This window comes from Mytilus californianus, unplaced genomic scaffold (assembly GCF_021869535.1).
Source record: "Mytilus californianus isolate M0D057914Y unplaced genomic scaffold, xbMytCali1.0.p SCAF_7, whole genome shotgun sequence".
NCBI classification, from domain to species: Eukaryota; Metazoa; Mollusca; class Bivalvia; order Mytilida; family Mytilidae; genus Mytilus; species Mytilus californianus.
In genome coordinates, this window is record NW_026262723.1 from 40,291,250 (window position 1) to 40,303,416 (window position 12,167).

Here is a 12,167-nt window from a genome sequence, read left to right on the forward strand (position 1 = left end):
CAAAGAAATAAAATACTTAAGTTTCCTTTACTGAAAAATTTAATTTTACCATTAAAAGATTAAGTTTTCTTGTATGTAAGAAATCTGCAAGGAATTTGAAAATAACATGAATGCACATGTTACAACTCATCATCGTCAAGCTACTGACAAAATATTAAGTCATTTTGTTCGGTAGTGCTTAATTTTCTGTACTGAAAATTTTGATATGTCCAATCAAATATTAATTTTTCCTGTATGAAAGAAATCTGTAAAGAATCTGCAACTTTTATGAATGCACACATAACAACTCATAACCGTCAAGCTGCTGACTAAATATGAAGCAATTCTGTAAAGTAGTACTTGAGAAAAGTGCATCGAAAAATTAAAAATAAAAGGTAGTTCAGTGTCTGAAAGATCTGCAAAGTGGTCACACAATACAACTCATCACTAACAAGCTTCAGACCAAATATAATTTCATTCTATCAAGTAGTACCTGAGAAAAGTGTGATGGAAATATTTTTTGATGAAGAGATGCACATGCTACTAGTAAAAACAAAAAACAAAGTCTGAATTAGAAGCTTTTAAAAAAGTATACCTTATCTATTAATCAATATTATCATTTTTAAATTGAATTAACTACTGTGGATTCAGTTTATATGGAAAAATTGTTTTTCGCAGAAATTTGATTCAGTGGTTTTACAAAAATCTGCATAGGAACCTATAGAAAAATTTGTACTTTCATTGAATATTTGAATTCGTGGATCACAGACATGTATCCACGAAATCAACAAAACTTGGTATCTTAAGAATAACAAGTAAAACTGTGAGCTACTGCTCACTGATGATACCCCTGCCGTAATATTTCGGTAAACAGGAAGTTGTTTCTGAAAACGCATCACACAGTAAAGCTGACTTATATAAACCCTGAAACCAAATTTCAGAAATCCTTGTCAAGTAGTTCCTGAGAAAAATGTGACGAAAATTTTCAACTTGGCTATCATGTGTAAAATAATACAAGTGTTCGGTAAACAGGAAGTTGTTGAGTGATGAATCTGAAAATGCATCACACGGTGTAACTTACTTATATAAACCCTGAAACCAAATTTCAGAAATCCTTGTCAAGTAGTTCCTGAGAAAAATGCGACGAAAATATTCATTGGACAGACGGATGGATTGACGGACTGACAGAAGGACAGACAGAGGTAAAACAGTATACCCCCCTTTTTTAAAGCAAGCGTATAATAATGAATCCACTGTACTCGGTGTTTGAATTGATGTATGTCATGCCATACCTTATTCTTATCGAATTTTGGAAGTCCACAAGATAAGTAATATTTTACTTACTGCCGCATCTAAGTCTACAGCATTCAGCTGTAAGAAACCAACACCAGGTGTCTGCGTCTCATAGACTGCAGTGGTATACGAAACATCAGTAAACTCTGGCTTATTTAAATTCCGTTCAACAGTTACGGTCACAGTAGAAGTGTCTGTTAGAGCTGGGGTGCCACCATCTGTGGCTACAATTGGTATCTAATAAAAGAAAGAAGAAAAAGTGCTATCAAATTTAAGCTTTTTAAAGTGAACCTGATTCTTTCTTAACAGTCCAGTCATAAACACAAACTTTGATTTGAAGTATCCAAGTTCTTTCATGCACACAATAATTTCAGAATTTACAGTAATTTGAATACTAAATTATATTCATTGACAATTATTTTTCTAAGGAAAGAAAATATAAAATCTTTAATTATTACCTGGTATGTGCAAATATCAGTTTCTGTCAGAAATACATATATTTTTTATGTAATATTTATTACAGAAAAACCATTGAGAATTGATTTTCAACAGTTAAAGAATAATTCAAAGTTTCGAATTTTGCTACAACATTAAAGGATAATTTATGTTATAAGAAGTCAACAATATTCATAGTACCACAGAGGAGCATAAAAATTGATTTTGTCAAGAGGAATGATACGAGCCATTATTTTATCCTATGAAATTGGAAAAATAGTTAATTTCTTAATTTTTTTCAAAATTTCAAGTGATAAATAAATATTGTGATATAAACTGGACAATTCAGTCCCAAAAATCAGTCTTGATTTCTAAGGCAAGCTTATGTATTGCTTTGTATGAAGTTCTATTCTAACATGACGTTCTTCAAACGCTTTGAGTACACACCCGTGGTAAAATGTGAATATAGTGTTTGGGCTGTTATGATCATACACCCGCGTCATATGCTTTTTTATGAATGAGCTACCCAACGTCATAGAATGAAGACGTAAGAATATAAGCATTATACGGGAAAATACATGCTTGTGAAACAGAAAATCATCACAACATGGAAACGTAAACAAACTATGCTAAAATGTGTTATATAAGCCATTTTTTGTTTACATATAAGACATATAAATACAATTATCATTTAGATATATCCAAACCTATCTAAGTATGTCATTGTAAATAGTTTAAGCATGCCATTTATTCAGTTTGCTCCGTTCTTTTGCGTCAATTTAATAGTGCGTTTATTTATGGGAACGGCAAATAATGCCTTCACCTAGAGCGCATCGATCCAAAAGAATTGCCGTATTTGTCCTATTAGAATCGAAATAATTCATGGGGGCTTGAATATATCGTGATTTTACCACGAGTTGTCCCTTTATGCATTTACATGTCTCAATTGAATCAAAATTTTTACAAATTAGATAAACATGTTTGTCTGACTAACACCATATTTACACAGTGTAGGCCTGATTGTGTATGATAACCAGTGACAGTAACTGGTGACTGACCGGTACCTTTCAAAGTGAAAAATCTATCCATTATACTTTAAATTCTTACTCTGAATTCTTCTAATGTTGTTTGAGTCAACGAAGTTTTGGTTGTTATCCGGCCAGTGACAGCATTGATTTGGAAGAAAGCGTCTGCTTCAGGATTTCCAGAATTGATGGAGTATCGTATTGAAACTGTATTATAGCGACTCTGAAAAAAGAATAAAACATGAGTTTTCCTAGGGAAAGAAAGTTATACCTTAACCTTTTAATGTTGCTGAATTCTGTAACAAAATCATTTTTTGAGAGTTGATATCACAGTCCAATCCTAATTCTGTAGATTCATTTAGTTTCTAGATACCAATTTTATATATTCTGTTAAAATTATTCTAAAATTGACAATAACAGCTATTTTAAAATTGACAGCTAAAAAAAAATAAAACTGCTAATGAAACTCTAGTAAAATGTACCTATAACTTCAAAATTTAGTTTTTCATTCATATTATATTTGGATTTTAAAAGTTACAAAATTTCCAAATTAAAAAGTAATAAACAATAAAAATCTCTGACAACAAGAAACAAAACCTACATCAGTATCTGGATCAATAGCACTGACAGCGTTTGTAACCTCATTTCCAATAGCTATGTTGAAGTTGATTTTGGCAGTATAGGGTTCGTTCTGGAAAGTGGGCGGGAACAAATTCCTAATGACAGATATATTCACAGCAGCTCTGTTGGCAGACACCTTTGAATCTCCATCTGTAGCAGTGACCTCAAACTGAAAAAAACATACAGAATATACTTAATCAAAGACAAAAAAGGGTCATTTAACATCTAATAAATGTAGCAAAAAAGGCTTTCATGATCTTTAAACAAAGTTTAAATTTCATAATGTCTACAGCACCCTTTTAGGGGTCATTTTCCAAATTTTTTTTCACCTAATTATATGGTAAGGTTAAGTTTCAGAAAAATCGGTGATCATGGGTGCCAACCCCCTATATCAAATGGCTAGTGGTTACCGAGAACTGCTCTTCATTCTAACATGAATGAAATTCTTTTTAATTCATTTCCATGTTAAGACTAGAAAACTCATTGATGGCTTTGATTTAAGGAGGTTCGCTACTCAGTTTCAAAATAACAAGCTTTTTATAAAACTAGTATATATTGATAGGGGATTAATAAAGGAACCAAAAAAGCAAAAAAAAATATATCGGTCAATGTGCTTGTTTTCGAGATATTAGCCATTGAAATTTTGGCGGGAAAATGTTCTCTCTTGATTTTTCATAGCTTTATCATTGACAGGTTTAAGTTCCTAAAAACCATTAAAAATAACAAAGATTTTATAAAACTTTTACAGATGGCTCATAATTATACATGTAAAAGATTTATGAAAAGAAAAATGGGGGTCAATGGGAAAAAAATTATCAAGGCATTCAAATGAATAAAACCAGAGGATTCCGAAAATCTGACAAAAATCCCAAAACATGACAAGCGAACATCCTTAAAAGCATACCTGTTGACCTAAAGATAGCTGTATAGAGGAGGTTTTCCCTTTCCAAATATTTAATTGGGGGATCTATAGCAGATGAAAACTTTTACCCCAAAAAGCTATAGGTAAATGAATAATAATTTAATGATAATAATTTAACAAAATTTTATTAAATTCATTCTATGGCTTGAGTTTTCCTTAAGATGTGGGAGGATTAACTGGGTATTATAAAAACAACTTGAATCACATGAATGCTACATGAAAAAAAATGGAAGCTTTTCTTTATAAACAAACTAAGACTCTTAGTATCTTTTACTTTAAACTTGATGAAGTCAAATATAACAATAATCAAATAATACTAAAAATATCTAAATAACTCACTGTATAAAATCTTGTATCTGTAGTGTCTTGGTACAAGTTCTGACGTACTGTTATCTGTCCTGAGATTGTATCCATGGCAAAATATAACTGACCACGACCATTTGCTGTTGTATCTATCCATGAGTAGGTGATAGTGTTGTAAGGGGCCTAAAAAACATGAAAAAAATGACATAAGTTTAATGCTTGTGGCTATCTAGATAAGTTGTTTATAGTATAAAATATAAATCTATATACCTTTGAAAAGTATGATGATATGTATGAGCATCTAAAGCCATATGATTTAGGAACTTTGAATTCTTCATGACTTTTACACCAATAAATATGTCAGACCTTTCTATATATATATGGCATAAAAGACCACCCATTATCAAAAGACTAGTAAATTACATAAAAAAAGTAAATCTGCTATTGGGTGCTTTGTCCATCTCGTCATGGATGTTTACCCTATTACTTATATATCATTTTGTTTTTTATATACTTTGATCTTGAACAAAAACATCAAAGGTTTTGATACTGTTTTTTTTTTTATTATTGTTTAAGGAAAGGCTGGTCCACTGCTGACACTGCGAGGACCTTCAGCATATGCTAATGAAGATTCAAATTGACATAATGGACAGCTTTTACTCAAAGAAAATTCACAGCCTCCTTAATGTTAACTACACTGACTGTTACCAGAAAATCCAGAGACAAGTGTAGTACAGGCAGCCAAATTCATAAATTATTGCGATTTTAGAAAAGTGGACAAAAATGTGAGATTGATTATTGCAATTTCAAGATAATCCCCATACAGATATATGATATATGTATCGGATATCAGAATACGAGTTCTTATTATTAAGATACTCACCCAATCGCATTGTTCCCATTTATAAAAATCTCGCAATAATTTCTGAATTCACAGTACACTATTGTAATAGTTTGTTAGAAAAAGGGAGATAATCACTTACAATTCTATCCCCGTCTTGTGCATTGACATCAACTACCACACTGTTGAAGGGCTCTGTTTCATAGATCTGGTTGACATACAATAGTTGATCAAACTTAGGGATATTTAAGTTACGATCTATAATTATCTTGAGAACAGCAGTGGCTGACCTAGCAGGATTTCCACCATCAGTGGCGATGACACGTCCCTAGTAATAAATAGAGAAGGTTCATTTTCAGAAAAATTTATGAAAACAATATAATCAACCATACAACAACTAAAAAGTATAAACAGATTTATATAAATATTCTGTATCTTCTATCATCTTTAAAACGAGAAAGAAACATTAGTTATTGTGCTACCTTATTCTTAAATATACATATTAACGTATGTACAATATAAAATAAGATAATTCTAATTATAACTGATAAATTTTATTCACAATTTCAACCGAAAGTAATTGCCTTAAAAAAGATATAGCATTAAAACTTCTTAAATCTGTAAACCAAAAGTACATACAGAAATTCATTTTAAAGTTTAAAGAAACCTAACAAAATCTATAAATATTATATTTCTTGGGGATAAATTTTCTGTTAAATCAATTTCAATCACTCAGCCATTCGACACATCTGTAGCATTGTCGTACAATCTTGGAAAATTGATAATAGAATTGTTTCTCTCTAATATCTACATTTATAATAAAACAAATCAAATTACTTTTCAGTCTGACTGTTATTGACTAACCTATGAAAGTAAATTGAACAAAGAAAAATAAATCATTATTGTTAAAAAAAAATTACATGTGTTCTGAGACAACAAAGAATCATACCTGATAATATGGAACATTTTCTCCTGTTAGTGGTTGTCTAGATCTAACTTCTCCATTATCTACATTCAGACTGAAATACTGTTCAATATTACTGTCAGAGTCGCCAACTAACTGGAAGGTCACTTGTCCATAAGGTGTTGCCTGTAATAATTTTACAAAGACTATTGTGATATTTACAATTCTAGAATGTTCTATTATCTTTTTTAAAGGGGGATTAACTGTCAAATTCATGTTCACCAATTTGACTGAAATTCTCATATTATAACATAAAAAATTATATCCAAATTATAAAAAGTCTAAAACAAGATAACATGTTTAACCCCACCACATTCTGTATGTGGCTGTCCCATGTCAGGAGCCTGTAATTCAGTGGCTGTCATTTGTTTCTGTGTAACATATTGTTTCGTGCTCATTATTTTGTACATAAATCAGTTAGTTTTCTCATTTCAATTGTTTTACATTTGTCAATTCAGGGTCTTTTATAGCTGACTATGCGGTATGGGTTTTGCTCATTGTTGAAGGCCATACAGTGACCTATAGTTGTTAATTTCTGTGTCATTAGGTCTCATGTGGAGAGTTGTCTCATTGGCAATCATACCACATCTACTTATTCCTAAATTTATGATGCATAGACTCGATAATATGTATCATCATTTGATGTGTATATTAGTCTATACGCCATCTAATTAACCATCGCAGTGACCTTCGAAGACTACAGACTGTCATATAACCCAATATAAACATAAATATAGGTATAATTAGATAGCAAACACCTGCAATTGGACTATTATAGGTCTGTTTGATTTCATATTAGACGTAAAAAAATTACCTGCTTTTCCTTTTAATAGCTGAACACGCCTAGTTTATGCATAACTCATCTCTAGCTATGGGGTTAAATTTAAGGTCACATGAATACGGATTCAATGAGGTCAAATTATTCACTTGCAAGTGAATAATTCATCAGCGATGTTTCTTAGCTTATTTTGACAAAAGTGCCAGTTTGGCAGCCTAAAGCGAATCATTTTTTCACTATTTCACTATTTCACTTTCATTAATGATTGAATAAAAAAAAATCATATTTAATTTTTTTTATATCTTGTAGCTAATGCCCTTGATAGAAACAAAACCTTACATGGATGTAATAAGCTATAATAACCTTAAATGTAGTTTTTTTCAAGATTTTCTAAAAAAAATTATTTGACCTTCAATTGCCTCATTAAAATGCAAAACAGTGAGTTTAAGTATTTGTCAATAGCAAATATTTTCAAAAATGGTAGTAAAATACTGAGAGAAAAAAATTATTTGTGAGTTTTAAATTTTGCAAATTCAATACCAAAACCTGTTTGCCATGTTTAATTTTCATATTTGTCTATCATGTTTTTTTTTTTCTCTCAGGTCAAATTTTCATGGTTATATCTCAATTGTGAAATAAGCCAAAATTTCCAACTTTACGGTACACTTGTTTCATTGTTAAGCATGAAGATTAAATAAAGTTTTGACAATAATTATTCAATAGTTTAGCAATCAGTATATTAAGCAATACTTTTCTTCATATATGCCTGCAAAAAAGTTAAATATTTACAGGGACATCACTCCCAAAAAAGTTTGATATTTACCGTGCCATCACTGTCAGTTGCAGTCACTCTTTCTACAGAACCACCAACTGTGAAATTTTCTGAGATAGTTTTCTCATAAGACTTGATGGCAAATGATGGTGGATTTTTATTTCTGGTGATCGTTATGGTAACAAAGGCATTATTTCCTGTCTGTGATGGAGTTCCACGGTCTTTTACTGACACAGTCAACTAAAACAAAAGAAAAAATTAGACTGATATTAAAATAAAAATGTAAATGAAACTTCCCTTAAAATATATCTTTTTAAGAAGACTTTCATATTTGTGAATTAATATAATTCATAAAATTTAGAAAGTCAGTTAACCAGAATTTGTTTATTTAAATAACAACAAAATACATGTAGTTGTTTATAAATGTAAATTTTTTCATAGTCTTAAAACTGCAATTAATTCCAATCAATTGATTCAACTATTCATCATTCTTAAACATATATACCTAAGAATTTCCCTTCCTTTTACCATAAGGAAAGGCTGATTATTCTTCACAATTTCAAAACTAAACTCCAACAATGCAACATCAAAAACAAATTTTTAAAAACTGGTGACATTATATCAATATTTTATGTTAAATAAAGGCAAGAACAAATGATCATAGTCAATACTATTACCTGGTACTGATCCACATTAGGTACTTCAGTCAGTGGTTTTGACACATATATAAGTCCAGAATACTGATTAACACCAAAGTAATTAATTCCACCTGCTGGGTTACTGCCAGTGATTGTGTACTCTAATTCATGCTAAAATGAAAAAAAAACAACAACAAATTAAATTGAACAATGGCATGGCCTTAGAGAGAAAGAATAGTTATATTTAGATTTTACCACTACATTTAGTGTAATACAATATTTCTCTACTCAAGAGTTAAGAGAGTCATGGGATCTGTTTCTTATGATTTTTAACCAATATGAAAGCATACTTTGTCTTTCTATATCAATGATCTGCAAAAAGATGTGTTCTGTATATGTGAAGTCATCAGGCATGGTCACCTTTTTTTTGTAATGTCACAATATTAATCTCCGAGGACAGCAAAATAATTTGACATCATAATGAATAAACAGCTGCGCCGTGAGCGCATGATACACCCGTCACTTTTTCAATAGATATAAACCAGTCTCCAAAATTTCATGAAAACTGCTCAAAGCATTTTTGAATAATTGACTGAAAACTGGAAAATCCCCCTTTTATAATGAATAAAACCCCATAACTCAGAAACGTAAAATCTAAAATTTATAAAAATCGAAAGGGAGCTCAAATCAATAGATATAAACAATTCACCAAGTTTCATGAAAACTGTTCACAGCATTTTTGAGTTATTGTCTGAAAACAGGAAAATCCCCATTTTTTAATGAATAAAACCCCATAACTCGGAAATGTAAAATCTAAAATTTATAAAAATCCAAAGGGATCTCACATCAATAGATATAAACAATTCAACAAAGTTTCATGAAATCTGTTCAAAGCATTTCTGAGTTATTGTCTGAAAACTGGAAAATCCCCCTTTTTTAATGAATAAAACCCCATAACTCGGAAATGTAAAATCCAAAATTTATAAAAATCAAAAGGGAGCTCATGTCAATAGATAGAAACAATTCACCAAAGTTTCATGCAAATTGGTTAAAGCATTTTTGAGTTATTGTCCGACATGTTGACGACCGACAATGGTATACCATAATACGTCACGTAAAAGGGCGTATAAAAACTGAGATTAAACGAACCACTCCATAACTATAAATAAAATAACAATCAACCTGTATGGGAATGTATAAATCAGTGAATAATTGCCTTGTTGCTTATATCAGAAGATGATGTGTGTGTACTACTAAACTTTAGGTAACCAGTGTTCTCTAATATGCAATTAAAGGTATGTATAATTTTTCAGCACAAGTCAGGATAAGGTTTAGTTTTGACATGGAATGACTATCACTTTATTTGAACTGAAGACAAAATACTGTAGACACATTCATTTTCGTGGGGTTAAAATTTCGTGGTTTTGTCTCTTTATAAGATTTCATGGGGATTTAATTTCGTGGTTTCCAGTAAATGGAAGTGATATTATATGTAGGTTAAATTTTCGTGGGGGTTTTAATTTCGTGGATATATTCTTTCCACATAATAAACGAAATTAAATCCTCCACGAAAATTTCTGCTTTTACAGTAGATGAATGCTTGAAGTTGTAGAATTTAACATAGTCTAAGAAATCAATGAGGTGTGTGTCCATGGGATACAGATGATGCCCCCGCTTGCATATAACGTTATAAAGGGACATAACTCGAGAACTGTAAAAGTGACACTACCCAAATTTGTACCTGATCTGAGTTTTGTGGTAATAAGCATTGTTTACAAGTTTCATAACATTTAGTTGAGGCAAACTTAAGTTAGAAAACGGAAACGAAAAAATTCAGCAATTTTTCCATTTGTAAAGGGGCATAACTCTAGAACGGTTAAAGTGACGCCACCAAAATTCAAACTTGATCTGTGTTTTGTGGTAATAAGCATTGTGTATAAGTTTCATAACATTTGGTTGAGGCAAACTAAATTTAGAGAATGGAAATCAACTTTTGAACGTAAGGACGGACAGACAAGGGTTAAACTTAAAGCCCCCTCCGCTATGGCGGGGGCATAAAAATAATAAGAGATTTCAGTGCAATCATACATACATGATCACAGATAACACACAAGAAATATTAACAGAATATATTCATCAAACTTACATTATCTGCATCAGTTGCTGTAAGCTGCACAAGACTCACTCCTACTGGGTAGCTTTCATTTATTACACGGGTATACGATGTTGGAGCAAATACTGGTGGTGCTGGATTACGATTCACGGTTATAGTCAAGTTCGTCTTATCTTGGTCTTCTGGGTACTCCATGTCATAAACAATCAATCCAAGCTGAAATATAAACATTTCCAGCTTCACTATTGAGTTTGATTATAAAGTATGTTGGAAGACAAAAAGACTTTTACTAATTCTTATATTTGTATAAACCAAAAATTATCTTTAAATCAACTGGGATAAAAAACTGCTCATCGCTGACTCTTCATTGAGCTTCATTGCTGTGCAGCAGTACTACTTCCTGACAAGGGAAATAACATACTTCGATATATAATTTTGGACTTGAAGTTCACGATTTTGTAAAAAAAAATTTATGAAAAGGCTATAGCAATAATATGACATTACTTCATTTTTAACAAAATGAACTTAATTCAAATTCTTTTTTATTTTGAATAACATATTCTTTCCCAGTATATTTCTACCAGTTGTTTATGTTTAATACTTACAGTGTATGTTTGTTCTATGGCTGTCTTTAAGCCATCATTGTAAACAGATATATCTCCACTAGTAGGATTGACAGCAAAAAATCCAGGTGCAGCGGAGAAGTAGTCAACTTCAAACTTTAAGGAACTCTGTCAGAAAAAAAACCCACAATATTATTTTAATTTTTTCTTAACTTCTGGGGAACATTTGCTGAATTTATATCAAGTGATTAGGCTCTACGTGAACTTGTTTTTTGTGAAAATTTGCCTCTTTATATACTGCTATACGCAAATGTGCGACCTCAATCTGTAAAAATTCTTATTTATTAGTTTCGAAAAGTAATTTATATAAGTAATGTTCCTTTGTTGACTTTGAGAACTTTTGCTTAAACTTTTTAAGTAATGTACTGTTATGATTTAAGCACCATATGATGTTATTTATATTGGATTAAATAAATGAAAATAATTCAAAACATTTTTAACTAAAATCCTTTGGCTATTTTGTTCATAAACACAAAAAATATGCATTCATGTAAAAAGTAAAATCACAAAAATACTGAACTCCCGAGAAAAATTCAAAACAGAAAGTCCCTAATCAAATGATAAAGCACATCAAATTTTCAAATGTAGAAAATGGTGGACTGAACCTGGTTTTATAGCGCTAAACCTCTCACTTGTATGACAGTCGCATCAAATTCCATTATATTTACAACGATGCGTGAACAAAACAGACATAATAGGTAACATTGTCAAAATATGGGTACAGCAGTCATCACTGCGTCACAATCTCAAAACAAACAAACATTAAACAAAGAAGCACAAAAAGTATCTATCAAATTTAAAATATTGCATCCTATTCCAAATTATCTATTTCCTAACAGTATAAGGTATTACTGTACAGT

General features: G+C 31.0%; 1 protein-coding gene across 1 annotated transcript in view; it reads right to left on the bottom strand.

Moving 5' to 3' along the window:
* LOC127708407 (uncharacterized) overlaps nucleotides 1–12,167 on the bottom strand; it is a 199,676-nt gene that overhangs the window by 108,469 nt on the left and 79,040 nt on the right. Inside the window, exons 64-73 of the mRNA XM_052213279.1 lie at nucleotides 11,290–11,415; nucleotides 10,718–10,900; nucleotides 8,611–8,742; nucleotides 7,985–8,173; nucleotides 6,369–6,509; nucleotides 5,562–5,747; nucleotides 4,615–4,761; nucleotides 3,334–3,522; nucleotides 2,815–2,955; nucleotides 1,324–1,509 (exon numbers count right to left, since the gene is read on the bottom strand). Of these exons, the coding sequence (XP_052069239.1) occupies nucleotides 1,324–1,509; nucleotides 2,815–2,955; nucleotides 3,334–3,522; nucleotides 4,615–4,761; nucleotides 5,562–5,747; nucleotides 6,369–6,509; nucleotides 7,985–8,173; nucleotides 8,611–8,742; nucleotides 10,718–10,900; nucleotides 11,290–11,415 (1,620 nt within the window). The remainder of the gene's footprint in view (nucleotides 1–1,323; nucleotides 1,510–2,814; nucleotides 2,956–3,333; nucleotides 3,523–4,614; nucleotides 4,762–5,561; nucleotides 5,748–6,368; nucleotides 6,510–7,984; nucleotides 8,174–8,610; nucleotides 8,743–10,717; nucleotides 10,901–11,289; nucleotides 11,416–12,167) is intronic.